This window comes from Dromaius novaehollandiae, chromosome 12, assembly GCF_036370855.1.
Source record: "Dromaius novaehollandiae isolate bDroNov1 chromosome 12, bDroNov1.hap1, whole genome shotgun sequence".
NCBI classification, from domain to species: Eukaryota; Metazoa; Chordata; class Aves; order Casuariiformes; family Dromaiidae; genus Dromaius; species Dromaius novaehollandiae.
The window spans coordinates 768485-788594 of record NC_088109.1 but is presented as its reverse complement, the minus strand read 5'-3'; the positions used below and the strand labels follow the sequence as shown (position 1 = coordinate 788594).

The window sequence follows — 20110 nt, the reverse complement described above, 5'->3', positions numbered from 1 at the left end:
ATCAACAGCAGCTTCATTTCAACAGATGAATAGTATGTCAGAAAATTTTTCTATCAGCACAAGAAGCTCTACAGTGGCAAATATTAACAAAACAAAAGGTTTAAAAGTTTATGCTGCAGATGGTGGGTGATGAGAAAGTCTAAGTGTTGGCCTGTGCTAAGGGGTAGGCCTGCGTGGCCTTTGGGGCTGCTCCCCAGAGGACCTCCCGCTCTGAAGGCCCTTAGCAACCTGACTCTACCAGTAACTCTAACCCTGCACTTCAGGGAACCAAAGGCAGAAATCTGATTTAGATACATTTTGAGCTGCAGCCTGGTCTTGCCCCTTGCCCCTTGTGAGCATTGGCGAGGTTTTCTCCAGTTTCTGGTGTGGGGTTCATTGGGCAGGCTGTAAATATAGGGAAAGCTTCCAAGTGGATTTCAGCAGCATAGATGGGTGGCTGGGCCTCAGGAGAGCTCCTCAGGCACTGTGCTGTGGGGGTTGTGAGCTGGGCTGCACAGTTCCCGGGAAGTGACATCTGCCTAATGGGGTAGACGTTGTAGTTCAGGGAATAGCCCCACGACAGGTCTTCCCCATTTTCTCCTTTCCCCGCACTATGATGTTATGCTTTCTGGAACATATGATATGCAGAGGATATTATGCTTTTTCCTCACCCAGTCTGGCCACAGAATGCCGTGGCTGACTGGAGCAATCTGTGCTGCAGCTCAGAGTCACACCGACTGCTGCAACCGGTAGAGCTCAAAATATCCCCAGTGATTTATATTTTTCCTGGTGGGCTCAGCCTTCCTGCCTACTACGCCCTGTGCACAGGACAGGACAAAATACCAGGGTAGTGTTCAGGAGGTGTGATGAACCTGGCCTTAATGCTGTGGTGATACTGTGCTGTTCAGTTTTGTGGCTTGCTCCGAGGAACGTTGCTTTGGGCCTCTGAGAAACAGCACCTGGCCTGGGTGGACTCTGGTTCTGCCCCTTTGTAGACAGCCTCCCTTCCACGAGGTGAATATTTTCCATGGATCTGGGTTGCCTCCCTTCCAATGAATTTCATGACTGCCAGTCTCCAGTTGTCTGAAGGCGACCAAGTGCTGGTCTCAGTTTATCAGTGCTAATGTTGAGTTGCCTTGTTAACAGAGTCAGGAAGGACTTCAGGGTGGAGTCCCAGTGCTTCTGTGGTGATGGAAATTCCCTCGAGCTGTGTATTCTCTTCTGGCTGTTCGCCTTCCTCTCTAGGGAGGGTATTTACATGCTGAGTTAGTCAGAGTTGTTTGTGTTTTGCCATGTTCCCAAGGCAATAAACATCCTCTCCACATCTATTCGCTTATGTTGCATCTAAAGTGAACTTCACAAAGCTCAGCTCACTTTTTCTCACAGGAACCCAGGACAGCTGAGGGATGGATCGACAACTGCACACCTTGCTGGATCATGAGAGCAGGAGATGGAGGGCCCAGCAGGTGAGAGCAGAGCTGGAAATCCAGCATGCTGGACCACCCCCTGGGCCTGACTGCAGGCAGGGCATGAGTTCCCCAGCACAGGGCCCACGTGCCATGCTGAAGATGATGTGGAGCTGAGTACAGTGACTGCCTCATCGGGCCTCATCACTGCCAGCAGCACACACGGGCCTGTGCACTGTCTCTGCTGCTGCTGAGGTGAATCTGGAGTCCCTCCATATGATGGCTCACCCGCATATGCTGCTGCTCACAACCCACTTACATTTTTGTCTCCTGGAGAGAGAGAATTTAAATGAGAATGGGCTGAAGGTGGGTGAGTCACCCCATCAGAGATGCCTGGGACCAAGCACAGCCCAGACAAACCTGCTGAGGCCAAATGTCTTCGATAACCCTCGGTCGCTCCTGGGCCTGAACACCTAGGACCTGAGCTGAGGAACTGGCCTGGCTGGGAGAAAAAGGTGACACTGTCTGTCATGCCTGTAGCAATGGGGGGCACGGGACGAGGCTGAGCAAACACTGAATCGCATAAAGATGACTGAAGAGCACAGGTTTGAAGTGCTTCTGCTTCTGTTCTTTATTCAATGTATTGCCTGTTTCAGAGGAAAGACATGAAGTTGTTAAGTATGATCCAAAACATCAGCATTTGCTGCTGTCGTTGGAAAACATATGTGTTAAGTAGTAAATGTATACTGGGCTAAAAAATCTTTAAGGCTGGAGAGAAAGAGGACTATCTAATGGCCAGAATGGGCAGTTAAAAGACTCTTGGGTTCTGTTCCTCTTTCTGCCAGTGATTTACTGCATAGCTCCAGGCAAGACATGTAACTAAGCTGTAATATTTTCTTCTAGCTGCAAAAGAGCTATAAAGTCAAGTACAAGGAGCGCCTCTGAGATACAACCAATTCCAGTTTACAGAAAGCCTCAAGATCCTTACTAGGAAACTGATGGAAAAAAGGCAAAATATTATAATATTTCAAATTACTGTTTTTAAGTGCACTTTCCTGCTTCATGCCAGTGCATTAACACTCCTCAAAGCTAGAATGACCTCTGGAAACAGAGAAGAACCTAGCCCAGAAGAAATGAGATGTAGTGAGCTGTATGAAACCATAGCAAGAGAGGGTTAATGCGAAGAAGCAAACTCCGTTAATTGTTGTTGCTGCATCTGGAGGTACCTCAGATGGGTGATTTATTCGGTGTGCTATCAGAGAGCAAATTTCCCCTACTCAGAGGGTAGAAGAGGCTGGAGAAAGCTTGGTGTAAAGAGGAAGTAAAGAGGAAAGTGTGAAGGTTGCCCTTATACAGGAGGAGGAAAGGGAGGATGGTTATTATAGCTGGGCCCTTCTGGTATGGCTCTCTGGAAGAAGAATGGGGAGGTGGGGAAAATTGAGTGCTTCTTTAGGATACCGTGTTTGGTCCCGTTCCTTGAAAAGAAATTGGGACTTGAGGAGTTGCCTGAGAAGTGGAGGGGCAGAGGTTCCTGCCTGAGCACCAGAGCTTTGTGGTGCTGCGTGCTCTTTTGGGGAACTGTGGGATGGGGAATTCCTCCAAGGGTGAGATGAGGTGTGAGCTGACTGCTGTGCAGTGACAGAAGTGGATTGTGAGACATAGTATGACTTTCCCAAGGACACCAGAGCTTGGGACACTGAGGGGTGTGCAAAGTGATGGTGCTCCTACTGACTAGTTCCTGTGCTGGCTGAAGCTTTGCAGATCTTCCAGATGCAGTTTTATCAATTAGCTAATGGAGTTCCCTTCTGGGCGATAAAGCCCAGCTGATGGGAAAGAAAGAGTTCAGCTTCCTGGCTGCTGGAGAAGGGTGACCCACATTTGCTCTGGGCTTAGAGAATGCCTCAGAAGCAGCCAAGAGCATCTGAAAATAGCCCTGAAATGAACCCTTAAATGAAACAAGTGTCTAACCTCTTTTCAGCTCTTCTGGTTCTCCCCCTTGTCACCTAGTGCTGTCCATCTCTGCAGAGTTATCTAGCTGTCTTCTCTTCCAGCTGTGCAGTGGGAAAGCCCAATCTGGGTCTGACAGGGAGAAGCCAAGCTGAGTCTATTGAGATGTTGGTATTTCTGCCAGGTTGCAACAGCTGCCAGCACATGGACCCGTGGGAACCTGTTAGCAGCTGCTCAAAACCACCTCTGGGATTCTCAGAGGTGGCCCAGCCACTGAAGACCAGCTCTGCCCACTCCTCCAAATCTACCAGACCTTGTGGGCAGGGTTATGATGTGCAGCTGACGGAACTTGTAGTCATGTGGCACCTGTGTTTGTCCAGTGCTCAAAGGAAGGAGCATATTAGCTGGAGGTGTCCTCGCTGTTACTAGGCCTGAAACTCAACGGAAGAGATCTCACTGACCGAAGCTGCTGAAGTAATTCAGCCTGGATGAATGCTGAGCTGCCAAGCTGTGACATCCCTAATAAAGGGGAAGCTGGAGGAAGTCAAGTCATTGCTTGTCATTCGTGTTCAGCTATGTCAACTGCTCACTTTGAAGAGTGAAAAGTGCTTATAAATGGGGATGCCCAAATCTTTTAAAAGAATATGTCTCGATTTATTAGAGCAAATGCTGAATCTAGCAATGAGAAAGTTAACTTCTTTCCATGCACTCCTCTGACCCATACTGTGTTGGTTGATGTAAATAATTCTCATAACAGGGGTCTATAAGTGAAAGAGAAGAGCTTGCAGTATAAGCTATTTGATACCGTGATAATTCTGCTAAACATTCTTACATTTCAGGGTACTTTGTGTGGCAGTCAGCTACTTTGAATTCACTTTTTTCAGAATATCTATATGTAGGCATTGTGTTAAGGATAACTCTGAGCAAAGGGTGCAGAACCAGCTGATACTGGGCTGCAGAACAGACGAAAACAGCCGCAAATCATCAGAGGATGGAAGAAACTAGCCTTTGCCTGCATGCCTATGTTGACAGAGAGTAAGAAGTTGATCACTGATATCCCTGTGTAGTTTACATCCTATCTGCACGCCTCCTGCTTCTGTGTGACAGAGCTGCGGGGCTCCTGGGCTGCCTTCTGAGCTTTTTATCCAAGGGGGTTCCCAAGAGGAGCACTGCTGTCGGTGCTAAGCGGCGGAGGTAGCGCTGGGGACTGCTCCTCCGGCTCTGTGGCAGCCCAGGCAGCTGTTTTCTGAGCCTGTTTCTGAGTCTGCAGGCTGCCTGCGGCCCAGGGAGGCCAGGCTGAGATGCCCTGTGTCAGGACCCTGCTCGGCAGGGGGAGGCAGCCAGGGTGGGGACAGCTTTTACCTTGGAAAGAGGGGTCTACCCCGCTCTATAAACCTCACCAAAATCTGTTGCTCTGCCTTAGCAGCGGTGCAGTGTTACGGAGGCAGCCCGTAACGCCTTTCCCTTCCTACCTTTTCCCCGTGTAAAGTCATTAGAGGCCCCGGCATCCATGCGCCCACACGGTTGCCCTCAGTGGAGATCCTGATGGCCTCCCGGAGCTCGCAGCCAGGGCTGCAAGTGGGAAGGGACGTGAAGGAGTTATACGGTCCTGTGTGAGGCAACGGCCATTTATTTAGGTATAACAGCGAGCCCTCGGCCTCCTGTGTTATGGCGGTGGTGAGACACCAGTGTTTGGGACAGCGTTGCCTTGTTAACCCGCTTTAAACACACACTGCGCTGCCGCCTGTGGAGATCCCTGACCGACCAAAGCCTTGGGCCTCCGTCCCCCCGGGCTCCGTCTCCCCGGGGAGGGGCCAGGTAGGGCCGGGCGATCCTGGTCCCTGGTCGCAGCCCCGCCGCTACGTGGCGGTGCCTCAGGCCCCGTCGCTAGGGGGCGCCCCCTGCGCGGGGCGCTCCCGGCTCCCCCTTCCCTTTACGGTGAGAGCGAAACCATGGCGGGGGGGCGGGGGGGCGCGTCCCCCGCGTCTATTAACCGCCCGGGCGGGAGCCGCCGGAAGCGCCGCGCCTCCCCTGCCCCCTTTCCGCTGGTACTACCCAGGGTGCCGCGCCCCGCCCCGGCGCGCGGGCCGGCGTCCTGGCGCGCGCGGGCTCCGCCCGCCTCTCGCGGCCATGCGCGGTGGCGGGGGCGCGCGCGCGCGTCCCTGTGCGTGGCCCTGCCGCCCCCGCCCTCCGCGGGCCGCGCGCGCGCCCCCGAGCGCAGCCGTCGCCTGCCGGAGCCGCGACCTGCGAGCGCGGGTGAGCGGGGCGGGGGGAGGCGCCGGGGACCCCGCGGGGGGCGGGCACGCAGGTCCCGGGAGCGCGGGCAGGAGTCGCAGAGTCCGCGGGGAGGACGAGCACCCGGGACCCCTCCGAAGGGGTCAGCGGAGAGCCCTGTGCTCCGGCCACCGGGGGGCCCTCGGGGGGGGGCCGGGTCCCCGGGGGCTCTCGTGGGGGTGACGGGCACCCGGGAGCCCTCTGGAGGGTCTGCGGTGCCGCCATCCCCGGGGATCCCTCGGGGGGGTCCGTGGGTCGCGGCTGGGGATGCTGGTGCGGGTGATGGAGGAGGAGGTCCTGGGTGGGATGGAGGATCTCGTGGTGGTCCCGCGGCAGACGGCAGGTCCCGGCCGAGGCGCCGTGCCCTGGGCCCTGTGGGGCAGGCGTGGACATGCTGGGCCGGATCAAGAGGTCTCACTGGGGGGGTTCAGAAGGTCTCACTGGGGGGGTTGCAGAGCGACGGGGACCGTGGGGCCAAGGAGGGGATTGACCCACGGCAGGTGATGGCTTGGGACTGACACTGGCTCTGGTGGTGGCCCAGGGAGTGATGCTGGCCAGGACAGTGCCCCACTGCCTGCTGCCTCTCTTGGCTGAGGACGAAGATGTGTTTGGGAGGAAGCCGCTGGGATTTCCTAGGCTTTCGCCCCTCGTGCAGGCCCCCGTACAGGGGCACTCGGGTGAGCGCCCCAGAGCAGCCGCCTCGCGCGTCTCCTGAGGGAGGTGGATGCAGCCGATCTCTCTGAGGCTTTGGATGGAGAGGGAAGTTGGCCCTGGCTGACATTCATGCGTTGTGGCAGCTGGGATGAAGGGAGCAGGGGACAAGGCTGTTCCTTGTCTCGCGTACCAAGTTCCCCGTCACCTGAGGCCGGGATGGCAGGCTGCCCAGCGCAGGGGTGGCTTCTCGTTCCACTCTGCTCAGTCCTCACCTGAAGCCGTAATCCCCTGCCTGTGGCCATGGAGTTCGCTGAGCAGATGCCACAAACGGAGGATCGCAGTCCAGGTGCATGGGAGAAGAAGGCAGGGTGGGTTAATGGAAGGAACAACAGATCTGTTTTGTTCCCGTCTGGAGCATTTGACACACACAGTTGCTTCCAAAATGAGTCGTTCAAAGTTTTCCATCAGGCACTTTAAGGCGAGGAAGGAGAGGCTTCGTGGGCTGAGCTCAGCCCGTGACCTCCCCGCTGCTGCTGGGAACCAGGAAGCACAGAGCGAAGCGCTGGGCTTGCAGGCTGTGGCAGCCGCTCGCCGCTAACCGAGGGGGAGCTGCGATTCGGTAGTAGCTCCCCATTTATGTGGGTTTAAACAGCGTCTGTGCACCGGAGAGACTGATCACTTGGTGGCTTTGTTCATTTGCCTCCTATCACTTTTTTAAAAGCGCTGACTGCAGCCTTCTCCCTCTGTGTACTGTGCGTGCTTTCTGCCTGTCGTGTGACTGTTCTGTGTAGAGGTGTGACACAAGCTGTGTGGTCTCGCTTCTGAGATGACATTGAGCAGGCTTTGGGCTATAAAAACATGCAGGGCCAAGAGCTGTGCTTTCTTGCCCAGGTGGCATAAAATATTGACTTCATTTTTGTTACTTGTTGAAACTGTTTTGGTCAATTTCTTCTTACGATCTGAAATTGTCCTCTCTCGTCAGAGAATACGGTGTGCCAGGGAGAGGGAAGCCTAACAGTTCACTAGCAAATCTCAGTTTTCTGGCTGCGTACCAGGTTGGAAAGGGATTGTGCAAACTTAGATCCTGTCACCTCTAGTGAGGGCAAATGGCAAATCACATGTGTATTGCACATGATTAAAGAACCATGTACAGGTTAAACTGAATCATGAAGAGAAGAGGATAAAATAATCCTTCTGTCATTTGAAATCTATAATCTTTAACATTTTCAAGTTGACTGATTTGATAGATTATAAAAAAATAGCAAAACAGGTAAATAATTTAAAGTAATAGATCTGAGTTATCTATTAGGCTGACACATGATAGTGTTAAGAATTGAAATGGACCTGTAATTTTTGTGTAAGGTAAAGGTTTGAGAGCATTCTGCTTCATGATTACCACAGAAAAGGTGTTGAGTGCAGCTGCTTGTCCCAGGTTAAGCAGAGAGGGTTGCAAGTCAAGGCTAAGGTTTTCTGGAGTATCTGTGGGGAAGAGCTGAAGCCAAGGGGATGAAGACCAGAAGTAAGACCTGTGGGCAGATGCTGGTGCAAAAAGCTGTCCTCATTCAAGTCATGCCATTGCTTTTTAATTTTCTTTCTTCTCTATCACAGTATATTTGATCTTAGAGTTTTGGAAAGAAATCTTTGCCTTTATCTTTGGGTTCCTGTAAAATTCTGCAGCATGGCTTTTCATGATGTCTGTCCTTTGGGGAGTAGATCCTTGCGCCCATACCTAGTGCAACAAAATATCTTCAAAATGTTTTGATATGACTTTGTTTCTGAAAAAGATTTTTGCTTTTGGCTTCATGTCTTTAAAAAGTAATGATATTTCTTTGTTCCTGTTACAGAGACGGAGATCCTGCATCTGTGTAGGGCAGAGATCATGAACTCCTAGTTTGAGCACCTCTGATTTTTCAGGTGAGTAGGTCTGTGGTGCAAACTAATCAAACTGTCCCCGGCTTGACCCTGCTGTGGTGCTGAGACGAAGGGCAGCAGCTGATCATGCTGGCTTTGCATGTTTGGTTTTACTGTACTCGTTGCCCGGAGAGGTTGTGGAGTCTCCATCCTTGGAGATACTCAAAAGCCATCTGGACAGAGTCCTGGGCAACGTGCTCTACGTGACCCTGCTTGAGCAGGGCGATTGGACTAGATGATATCTAGAGGTCCTTTCCAACCTCAACTGTTCTGTGATTCTCCTCTACTCATGCTTACCTTGGGTAGGAACAGGAGCTGAACTGTGAGTGGTTCTTACCAGGATTTGGCTTTTTTTCTTTGCAAGCCTGAACAAACATAGCTGAGGTGAAGAACTTTTTTCCAGAGGAACCATGTTTATAAAATAGAGTTGAAGGTGAATTGTGTATTTGAATTCTAGCTTTCAAACCTAGCTCCTGTTAGAAACCCCAAAGGAACTTCACAAACAGTCCTTGTGATCAGAACTGTGTTTCAAGGGAGAATAAAATATAAACAACTTGCCTTTGCTATGCTTGATTAAAACTCCCCAAAGCAATTGTGCTTGGTGGATGAAAACTAGCAAGGGACATTCACCAAGCTGGTGTATTGTACAGTCAGCAAAAATCGAACAAAACAGGCAGTCTTGGTTGGGGTTTTAAAAACTCTTCCAGATTAAGAAAGCAATCTAAAATAAATATTACTAATTTGTTGCACCTTAGCATGTTGGAGATGCTTTTTCTAGCTGGGCTTTTAGCTGATGCCTCTGAGACGCTCAGTGTGTTTGGTTCTAGGTATGCAAGGCTTGCCTCTAGACCATCATAATTCCAGTTTAGCTCTTTAAAGGAATGGGCTTCTAGCTCAAAACTTTTTGACAGGAGAGCTGCCTGGGTCAAAATATAGGGGCTGGTATGTATAAATGATAAAGTAGTTGATTATGGTCCAATAATCTTTAGCCCAGTGCTGTGTACCTGTTTATGATATGTCCAGTGTTATGGGCTTCCTGATTAGTTTTTGATCTCTCTTGAATGCAGTGCTGGTTGTGGGCAGTTTGGCTGTTTTTTTGGGAGATGAGGACAGTGCCTTTCTGTCCCATTCTTTTCACCACTTCATTCCCAAGAGATATCAAAGCAACATAATTTGTATCTGGTGACCGAGCTGGAACAGGCTAAGGCAATGTGGTATTAACTTACAGAAGGTTACTGGGGCGGGGGGGCTCAGTTGCTTTTAAACCTCCTTCATGCATAAGGAAGAGGAATTGGAAGTGGGTGGTTTTTGCTAGAAAAAAATAGCTTTAGAGAATGACTGCTTTCTCCAAGGGTTAGCTTAACTCCCCTCCTTTTTCTTCTCTTCTCTTACCAGTAGTTTGTGAGCAGAGTTTGAAGCACCAAGCATCATGTCTGACTGGGCACTCCTTGGGTTGATCGGAGTGCTGGTTGTGCTGCTGCTGCTGACCGTCTTTGGTTTCGTTGTCTACTCGGGGCTTTTCACCGAGGTGGTTGTGAGTGCTGGCTCACCGCCTGTCGGCAGCATCACGCTGGCCTACAAGTTCAGAATCGGGCCGTACGGCGAATCAGGGCAACTGTTCACAGACAGCTGCAGCATCTCTTCGAAGCTCTGCTCCATCGGTGTCTACTATGACAACCCTCACACGGTAAGACGTGCCTGGTGGAGTCTGCAAGCAGCCCTGGCATTGCTCTTCTCATGGTTGGCGCTCAGATTCATGGCTTGGGCTACTCCCTGATGGTATTCTGGGCACTTGCAGCTCATGTTCCTTAGATGGTTGCTAGGATTCACACGACCTGGTCTCCCAGATCTGTAAAGGATGATTGGTGTGGAAAGGTACCTGAAAGCAGACAGTCTCTTGGGTAACCCTTACTGGAAGGCAGTGGCTGAGCATAGCTTGCTGTCTTCTGATAAGGCCTGTTAACAAGTTGTATCCATTATTTGGTTATGGAGAAGAGGCCGATGTCCATACTCCCAAGGTGAGCATTCCTTGACAGACCCGCTGGCAGCAGGAAGTGCAGCCAAGACTCCTTCGGAACTGCAGCTTCTACTCTGTGGCTCAAAGGAGGTGGTCTCTTCAGTTTGCTATATCCTTATCCATAGGCCTTCTCACCTTTCTCCCTCTCTCATGGATTTTTGAGTTTCCCTTTAGGCTTTCAGTCTCTCGATCATTCTTATTGAAGCCTCAGATGGTGTGTGGTGAGGGTAGTGGCTCCTGTCTGATGAAACTGTTACTGGATGGTATGTTTCCGACTGAGAGGTGAGCAGAAAGTTCACTGCTTGATGGCTACGAGCCAGAGCTAAGTACTCTGGTGGATACCATCCAGAGAGCAATAAGAGCAGTTGAACATGCAACTTAACTTGCTGGGGGTCAGGGAGGCTGGCTGCTGATGCTGGATGGCACTCAGGGCTCCAGATAACAGCAGGTGGGCATTTGTCCATGGCAGACAGACTGGCTCCCCAGTAATGCTGCAATAGCCAGTGTGACCTTGGAGGAATGCTGTGAGGGAGGAGGGACAGCAGAGTGGCCAGCAGCTGCGTGTGCACACTTGGGCACACGCGCTGGGGTTTGGAGCGGGGCGTAGCAATTGGGCTGACAGCTCTTGCAGTGCTGCTGTTCTCTGGGGTGTTGAGATGACCGGCTTTCCCTGAGGAACCCTCGTGGGCTGGGTAATACCTGTCCATGAAAATGCAGCGCCGCATGGCTCCTTGGAGCACTGTAGCAGGAAGGGACGAGAGGCAAGACAACACTGAACTTGACTGTGCTCTGTGGAGTTTGGTGCCTTAAACTCCTTAGACAGAGATGTCTTTGTATCCTAGGGCATGAAAAGCTGCCTTATATGTATCTTCCAGTTGTTGCTTCTGGACCATGGGAAACAGAGAAGAGCCATCCTGCAGTGCTTCTTCCCTGTCTGGGAAGGCGAGTGGCAAAGGGGACATGCCCTTCTGGAATGAGTTGAGCAGAAACAGGATCTGACCAGATGCACTTGGGCATTTCTGCCTACATGAGGTGTCTCATTTGGACTGGATGAGTGGGAGTCTCTGGGGAGTGCAGGTATGGGCTGGGGTACTTAGGCCTGATGGCACTATGGCAGTGGTCGGAGTGGCCAGTTCTGCCTTTCACTAATTTTTGTCCTTGCAGCCCATCCTGGAGAAAAGTGACAAAGTCCCTTTTCTCTCTGGGGTCTGCCCTGATGCTGCTCCCTCTTCTCCTGTTGTCTTTAGCGATAGAGCAGGGTGGCTGATGCTGTTGGGAGGACTTGATGTCCCCGCTGAGGGCCAAGGCAAGCTCCTTGCGCTGGGCAAGACACTGTGGAGAGCTGCAGTCCACAGTGGGGCCCTTGTGAAGGGTGGTGGCAAGTTTGTGCGGGTCTCTAGATGGTTTCGATGATGCTTAGCCCTAAATCTGTGGGTCAGGCTGGGAGTTCCTGGCTGTGATTCCAGGCAGGGAACCTGCTTTCCTCTTGGATCCTTCTGGACAGGTGGATTGAGTGGGGAGTTGCTTTCTGCCCTCTGGTAGGGCAAAGATGAAAGGGGACTGGAAGCTGTGGCCCCTCTTGTGTTCAGGATGGGGCACAACGAGTTGGCAGGCAGATCCACAGACCTTGTCCTTGTCTGGAAGGGCTGGGTTTGTTCACGACGTGGCGGTTGAGTGATACTTGCCTTATGCCTCTGCCAGGGACGCGTTTGCCCTGTAGGTGCTGCGACAGGCTAGGGCACAGTAGGGCCTGGTGTCCTGGGTTGTGCGAAGATTGTAGGAAGTAGCCTTGGGGCTGTGCAAGCCTGGAGGCTCTGCAAAGTGACAGGAGCCTTTCTGTCTCTGAAACCTGTGGGCATTCTGGCAAACTTCAGTCTTTGCAACTCTGCATTCTTCTAACAGAGCTGCAGGAGCTCTGGTAGGAAGTTTTCTGGGCTGATCTGTGGCTGCTGAGTTCATTCCCACTGAGCCAAGAGAAACAGCATGTTCCTGCCACCTCTGCAGCAGACGTCAGTGCTAACCCTTGCTGGCAGGGAGGCTGCGGTGGTTGTCCCAGGAGGCTAAACCCAGAGGGTTGCCTTCAGGCTGATCTCTCTCCTGTTGTTACTGCGATTTGGGTCTGATCCCACTCTCAGCAATTTCAGCTTGTGCATTTTTGAGGTGTTCCGAGTTTTGGCAGCATCTCTGCTCTGTGCAAGCCAGTCTCTGATGCCACAGTCCTGAGAGGGGCTGAGCGTCTAGGAGCTCAGGGAGGACACGAGCACGTTTCTTCCGATTGCAGCTGCTGGATAGTGTTGGGTGCTGTACAAAGGGTTGTGCTTGGTTCTTATAAGTTATCATCCGTTTGTGAGCAGTAAAATGCCAGTGAATTGCAAATAAATGACGTGAATCAGCTTTGCTGGGAGATCCCCGTCTCATTGATGGGAAGAGTGAGCCAAGCAGGTGACGTGACTCCTACAGAACAGCGCAGCTGTCAGTCAGTGACAGAGGTAGGAGGAAAACCCAGGATACTGCTTTCTTTTCTCTCCTGCAAAGTCCTGGGCTGTTTCCAGCTGACCAGCGAAGAGTGAGAGTGCTGCACTTTGTCTGAACTCAGCACCGCTGCTTCTGCTGACAGCCCTTTGCGGACAGTCAGGCCAAGGGCCTGTGGCACTGATAAAGCATGCACCAAGTGCTGGGAATGAGCTTGTCCTTGGGTCGGACACAGAAATGGCTGCCTTGCCTTAAGGCAAGTCAAAAAGGGACTGATTTTGGATGGGCTGCACAGCTGGCTATGGCAATGCTCCTGTCTGGTATGCTGGCTCAGGCCCTGCACATCTGTGCCTCCCTAGGCCTTGGCATCTGGGTGTCCGTGCTAGCTGTGGCTGAGAGCGTGTGGGAGCAGCAGACAGCGTGCGCTGCTGGTGCCTCAGTCTCGGAGGCTCGGTGGGGTGGGATTCATCGGGCAGCCTGCCTTTCCCCCATGGAAGATGTTGCCAAGAGGAAAATGAGCTCCTGCTCCTCCTCCTTAGCGCTGTTGTGACCTTGATGTGGCTTGAAACTTCCCTTTGCACAGGAAGGAGAGGCTGGTCCACTGAGAGCTGACAGCCCACCTCTGATATTCACCTGTGACCAAAAATAGACACTTTCATCCTGAGACAATGGAAATTGCTGGCTGCCTGCTGTGTCCCGTGGCATCCCTGGCCAAGCGGGCGGTGAAATGCAGACAGGCCCTTGTCTAGGAAGGGCCTTTGAGCCTGGCTCCTGGTGTGCTCCTCGCACCATCTCCCTGCAGGATTTTGGTGACTCCAGCACTGCTGATGAAGAGGGGATGGTCCCAGTGGGACTTTTGCTAGTTTGTCTGGCTTGCCTTCGCAGCAAAGGCAGATCTTGAGAGAAGGGAACGTGGGATTTTGAAAGCTGGAAGGCAGCAGGAAAAGCAGTGGGTGACAGCTTGCTGCCAGGATTAAGGCAAAGAAGAGTCCTTTGTTCGGAGGGGTGTCTGAAGCCTGCTGGTTGGTTCTGCGTCACATTGGGCCTTGCAGAGGCAGTTGTAGCCTGGCATCTCCTGGGGCTCCTTGCTGCCCTCTGATTTTCACGTACTTGCACAAAGATGTTCCCTGAGTGCTGGAAAGCCCTTGCCAGCAATGTGTTAAGTATTTTAATGGACATGATTAATATTAACTTCCACATTTTCTTCCTTTTATTTAATCTTTTAGCAGCCTAGACAGCTTCTCCCTCCTTCCCCCACCTCTGGCAGGGAACAAAAATAACTCATCAGCAAGGGCTGGATATGGCAGGCAGGTTTCTGCCCAGCTCCAGCCAAGCACTTTTGCTCAAATTTAGCTGTAGGCACATGCTGGGGCCTTTTGCCTCCAGTCTGCATGTTTGTGTGCTCAAAGAATAGCCCATGCCCAAGTGTTTGACAGATGAGACAAAGTGCTCTCCAAATGCAGGAGTGAGTTTTGCTCACAGGCAGAGCTGTTACACGAATAGGAGAACCAGTCGTTTCCACAGCTTCTCCACTCAGGTTTTTGGGGCAGCTGAGGGTATGATTACTGTTACCTGCACGGGAGTGATAGATCTCCCAGGAGCTTCTCCCATGGCAGGTCGCGTTTGTTGTTCAGTTCCCCCTAGATACGGGTGTGTCTGCTGCTGCTGAAACCTGCGGTGTAACATGCTGCTTTAATATCTCACGATCGGACCAAATTCCTGTTAATGCAGGATATTTCTAATTTATGTCTTCAGGAAAGCTACATTTTGAATGTACACTCTTCCCTTCCTTGTTTAATGCAGGATATTTCTAATTTATGTCTTCAGGAAAGCTACATTTTGAATGTACACTCTTCCCTTCCTTGTTTCAGCTCTCTAAACCACAGGCTTTCACTGGCACCTGCCCACCTCACCTTGAAGGGACAAATCCGTTAGGGAACTGCAGGAGGGAAGCCTGGTTTTGACATTAAGTACTTACAATGGAGTATTTCCTTTCCTCACTTGAGATGGGTTTTGCCAGGCAGGGCAGAAGGCAAAACCGCCTTGCTGAGGTCGTTGAGAAAGTGCCTGCAGGACTGCACGCTGTAAAAAAGAGAGTTAAAAGGAGAAGGGAGGGAGCAGATGAGTCTGGCCTGGCTGATGCTCCTTGCCCTGGCAGCTTGTTTAATTGATTGCTCTGGGGTTGTAGGTGAATTATCTTTGCTCACTACATGAAAGGAAATTGTGTGTTTAAAGGAATTTTATCTAGGTTTTCCTTGAGCATCTGAGTGCTCTAGTGCTGATCTCTAATGAAATGTTCTGTAATCTCAGATAAAGCAGTAGTTTCTGAATTGTAATGGATATATATCCCTATCAGCAATGGCCCAGGAAGAGATTTCCTTTCCATTTTTGTCCACATTTAAGATTCATGTCTATGCTATTTGTGGTACTGTGCTGGTTCCTGATACTTCTGAGGAATTATTATGATAATAACCTTCATCCATCCTGTTTCCCTGGTGTTCTGCACTGGGTCTAGACCGCTTCCCAGTTCTTTGACCACTTCAGAAAAACTTGTGAAGTCAAACTTTTGCCTTTTCTTGTTCTTGCTGTTAACAAGCTTCCTGTTCTCATGCATGGATTTAGAGGGGGTCGGGGTTTCCTATTGCTTTAATGGTTGTGCTGTATAGCTTTATATCACATAGTGCTCTAATGGACTGCTGGGCTGGTGTAAAGCTGCCCTCAACTGCAGGGATTGCATGGGGTTCATCCGTGTAGCATGTGTCCTGCACTGCTAATGTCCCCTTGTACCAGTGATGGGGAGCCTGTCTTGTGCTGGAGACCAAATGTACATTGGAAGAGCAGTTTGGCTTGTCGTTACTGGTGTCAGCCCAAATCCCAGCCTATGTCAAGCACAGCAAACCAGAGCTGTTGTTGCTTTGTGTGGGAGCTTGATTCATCTGGGCCTTCCCCCCTTGGTCCCTTTTCATTGCTCTTTCTTGCTCTTTTTGGGGCGATTCTTCCCTTCCCCTGCCCCAAGTTAGCAATGCTCTGCAAAGCCCTGCATGCATCTCCCTCTTGCAGCACACGAGGACAGCAGTGAGCCGTCTCACACGAGTCCCTTGCCTGATGGATGATGTTGCTTCTGAAAAATTTTTTTTCCTTTCTTCTCATTTACATCTGCTTCTGTTTCCTCTCTAGGATGGTCCTGTGCTGCAGCATCAAAGTTTTTGTAAGGGGAAGGGAGGGCAAGGAGTCCTATGCGGGATGGGTAAGCTACAGGAGAAGATGTCGCTGAGCTTTAGCACAAGCAGAGTTGGAGGAAAGACTGAGGAGTGTGGAGCGGTGATCCCCTTGGGAGGCACACGGGGATGGAAAGCAGGGGAGTAATAACATGCTGGTCTTGGTTGCACCCTCTTTTTGCCTGCTGTCTTTCTTACCAAGGTTTAGTGAGGCCAATTTGAGCAGGTTGTCTGTCTCCCTGGCTGTTGCTTACACTTCTCTTAGCAGATCCTCGTGAATTTTGTCCCCTTCTATGGCATGAGTTTGGAGACCTTCGTTCTCCATCCCTCACCAGCTGAAGGGAAGAGAAGAGAGATGGTTAGCAGGAGGCAGCTGGGCTTGTGTACTGCCGCTCTTGGTTCCCATCTGTGGCATCCCCTCTCTGTCAGGCAGGTTTGAGAGCAGGTAGCAGGAGCACAAACACTTCTGGCCTGCTTGGACAGTGCTTCCTTGGTGCCTGCTGCACCCTCCTCTCCCGGCTGGGCTCCTTTTTCAAACCGCTGCAGCATGGGGGAAAGGAGCCCTGTCTCTGGAAGCATCCTGCCTCCCAAGGCTGCCTGCCAGCTCCTTCGCTGAGTGTCTCTTTGGGGGGCTGGAAGGACAGTAGCTTTGCTGATGGGGGGAAGGCAGCCTAACTGGAATCAGTGCAGGGGAGCTGGGCTCCATTGCAGGAGGAAGGTGCATTGCGTCCTTTAGCAGTACCTCAGGGGAGAGTCACTGGGCTATCCTGTTCCCTGGCACACCCCTGCCCGGTGCCCCGTGCAGATGTGAAGCTAGGTGGCAGGATTTTGTTAAAAAGCAGAAATGAAAACGTCTGCCTGGTGTGGAGACGGTGAGAGTTGCGTGGACCAGCACTGCTAGAGGAAAGACTGAGGACCAGCACTGCTTTGGGAGTGCAGCCTCCAGCTCCCCTTTGCCTGAGGAAGTTAGCCCACCCCTAGGCCTGGCCTGGGACCCTGCAGCCTCCAGTCTTGATAGGAGACTGGCACCCCCAAATCTGGAAAGACAATATGTTTTGTGTTTTCTCTGTCGTTGGGGTCTGGGACTAAAGGGGATTTATTTCTCTTTGTGTTGCTACTAAAAGCTTGGTGACTGTGTGCATGTCTTCCATGCCTCTGTTCCCCACTCCTAAAGCAGCACGTCGTAACAAGTGTGCCCCGCTCAGGACTGACCCTGGCAGCCTCCCAGTTTCCCTCTGGCTTAATGCCTGTGCCCCCTCATGCTGGTGGGGTTTGGGAGGCTCTTGGAGGCAGGTGCCTCTGTGGGGCTGCCCTCATGCTGGCTCTCCCTGGTTGCAAGACGGGAAGAGAATTGGTTTGACCAGGTCTGCCCTGGCCTTGCAAGACTGCTTTACCTGAATGTGTTCTCTGTTTCTCTCCAGGCCCGCTCCCATGCATGCCAGCAGACTTCCATCCTCCAGGGTGGGATGGAGGCAAACAAGACAGATTGCTGTCGCACTATTTTTAAAACTCCCAGAGTTGTGGGATATTCTGCAGATGGGAACGGGAGTGAGCGTCTCTCTCCAATTGGGCCTTTGATAGGGTTAGCACCGTCATGCAGGGGCTTTCTGCAGCGGCTGTGGCCCATGGACCAGCCATCATGGTGCTGCTCCTGTCCCAGAGAGGTGATCTCAGTTCCCCTCCAGCCGGCTTTCTCTTCTGGAGCCAAAACTGTCCCTCTTTGGAGAGGTGGAAGAAGCCAGCTTCAGCCTTGCACATGGGGTTGGAGGACCTGCAGTGGCTCCCCAGTGCTTCCCCCTGAGCATGAGTGGGATCATGAGACCCTTTTTGGGAAGCTGTACGGGCACCCTGGGCAGTCTAGGTGTGTCACAGTGAGAGGTGGGACGGGTTTTCTGGGAGGGAATGAGTTCAGTGGTTCTGCTAACAGCCCTGCTTTCCCTGCTTTTAGAGCTCTGCAGCCACTGGGGCAGGTTTGGATGAAAGGCTTTTGCCAGCAAGCAGCTGAGCAGGGTTCAGTTCTCTGCTGCAAGTCCTGTGGGCAAGTCCCTTTGCCTTCCAAAGAGGAGATTAGTGCCTTTCCCCATTTGACTGTGAGCTTAGAAGCTGGGAGGAGCATGAAAAATTTGGGGGCAGATCAGTGTCTTGGCTAGGAGCAGGTACATGGTTTGGTGTGCCTGATGCTCTTGTGCTGGGCTGCTGCTGATTGCCTTTGCCTTAATTTATGTTCCTCAGGTGAGAGCCAAGATTCTGTCCTCTTGTCTCCTGATTTTACACGAGGGAAAACCAAATTGCATTTCAGGTTTTAGGAGAGAAACTCAGCCTGTATTGGGAGTAGGGCTTTCTGAAGCTGAGCTGCCAGCTCTGGCACAGCCTGGCCAGCCTGGCCAAGTAAAGGCCATTCAGTTTTCGAAGTGTTCTCTTGGCTGCCAGACTCAGCAGCTGGATGTGTGTGGCCTTGGCCTGTGTTCAGCCTCTTTCTTTTTCTGACGCTGTCTGTTTGTTCCCTTTGGTCAGGTACCGCCAGAAAAGTGCCGATTTGCCATAGGCCGAATCCTGAGTGAGGGTGAGGCAAAGCCATCGGAGGAGCAGATCAAGCAATTCCAGAAGTATGGCTTCAAGATCTTCTCCTTCCCCGCTCCCAGCCACGTGGTCATGGCGACATTCCCATTCACCACACCATTGTCTATCCATCTGGCAGTCAACCGTGTCCACCCAGCCCTCGACACCTACATCAAGGTAAGCAGCTGTGGCAAGAAGAGCAGCACACTTGCTAAAAAGACTGTTAAAGGCTCTTACTGCCATCGGCTGATAGGACTGCTCCAAGTTCTTTTCTCTTGATGTCTTTCTTCCCCTGGGCCGTGTGAGCAAGATCTCCTTTTGCGGTCTGGCACGTAGTTCCCCAGCAGGGATGTCCTCCCGTTCATTCAGCTGGTGAGGGTTGGGCAGTCTTTTCTGCCATTGTCTGATTTGGAGAAGCAAGTTCTCATCTGATGATTTGCTCCACTTCTCCCTTACGCAGAGGTAAAAACTGTTTTTCTGCTTGAAAGTCTGGCTAGTAATTATGATCAGACAGGTACGTACACCTTTGTTGTAATGTATGGTGCTGTGAAACTGCTGTTTCAGCTGCCAGCCTCACCTGTGGGGCAAATGTCTCCTGGGGGGAGAAGGTAGAATCTTTCTGGCCCATGAGCTGATGAAAACTTGATTTCAAGCAATGAATTGAAATCTATGTCCTTTGGATTGTATCTCTGCCAGCCCGTCTGGCCTTCATCCTGTGGAGCTCATTGCTGTTTTAGCCCTTGCCACCTTCCTGAGCTTGTGGCTATTCTCCCTGCTTCAGTCTTTTTGAGTCAAGTGTGGGGCTGCTCCACTGGTTTGTGCTTGCTGCCAGACCAACTGCAACGAGGGTGTTTGTAAGCAGGGAGAGGGTTGGACTGTGAGATGGGTCACACCTGACACAGACACCTCCAGATCTAGGCCTTTCTGGAGAATGAGAAAGGTTCTGTCTAGTTGTGAGGTGGAGGAAAGGTGACCATGCTTCCTCATTGGGGAAGATGTTTGGGAAAGGCTGGTGCTCAACGTGTGGCTTATTTGACCATCAAGTGCCGGCAATTTCATTTGTTCATGTGGAAACACACTATTTATAAACTTGCTTTTCCTGGCAAAAATCCCAGCACTGTGGGGGAACTGTGAGAATCTCTTCAGCCTGCTTTTGCTGCAAGATTGCTACTTGGGTGCCAACCCAAGAATTTCAGCTGAGGGCTGGGAGCAGACCACCTTGCCTGCCCTGGCCTTAGGCAGCTGCCTGCTGAGACCAGCAGAAGGTGGACTAAGCCCAGGACAGATGAGACCACTGCTACCTTGCCCCCCCAGGCTGCCGGGGACTGGCATGGAGAGCATAATGTGTGTGTTGTTTGCTGTCATCCTCTTGTTGCTCCATCCTCTCTGCATCTCTTCCTGGAACCTGGCTGCTGTGCTGGAGATGTGCTGGCTGGTTTTTTTAGGGGGGAGGGTTGGGTGCTGCTGCCAGGCCTGCGACAACATGTGCGTGTGTGTGTGCAGAGGGAAGGGGCTGGAGAGGGTGGGAGCACCAGGCTGGCTCAGTGAGCACTCGGCGACGCGGGACTGACATTCCGTTGCTCGGGGAAAGGTCTTGGCGAGCACATCTGTCACACAGGAGATGAAATCGTTAGAGCTAAAAAGGGAACTGCAGATTGTTCTGGGAACACCTG

The 20110-nt window shown here is 51.8% G+C and overlaps 1 protein-coding gene across 5 annotated transcripts in view; it reads left to right on the top strand.

Annotated features, from left to right (window-relative positions):
• Window positions 1–5429: 5429 nt before the first annotated feature.
• Window positions 5430–20110, top strand: part of TEX264 (testis expressed 264, ER-phagy receptor) — a 65553-nt gene continuing 50872 nt past the window's right edge. For 2 of the 5 annotated variants that reach the window (XM_064518578.1, XM_064518575.1), the window contains exons 1-4: window positions 5430–5588; window positions 8105–8174; window positions 9567–9858; window positions 18393–18614. In XM_064518578.1, the coding sequence (XP_064374648.1) occupies window positions 9601–9858; window positions 18393–18614 (480 nt within the window). In that variant the 5' untranslated portion in view covers window positions 5430–5588; window positions 8105–8174; window positions 9567–9600. Of the gene's footprint in view, window positions 5589–6859; window positions 6880–8104; window positions 8175–9566; window positions 9859–18392; window positions 18615–20110 lie in introns of those variants that run through there. The other 3 variants (XM_064518577.1, XM_026110578.2, XM_026110579.2) reach the window with 3 other exon arrangements.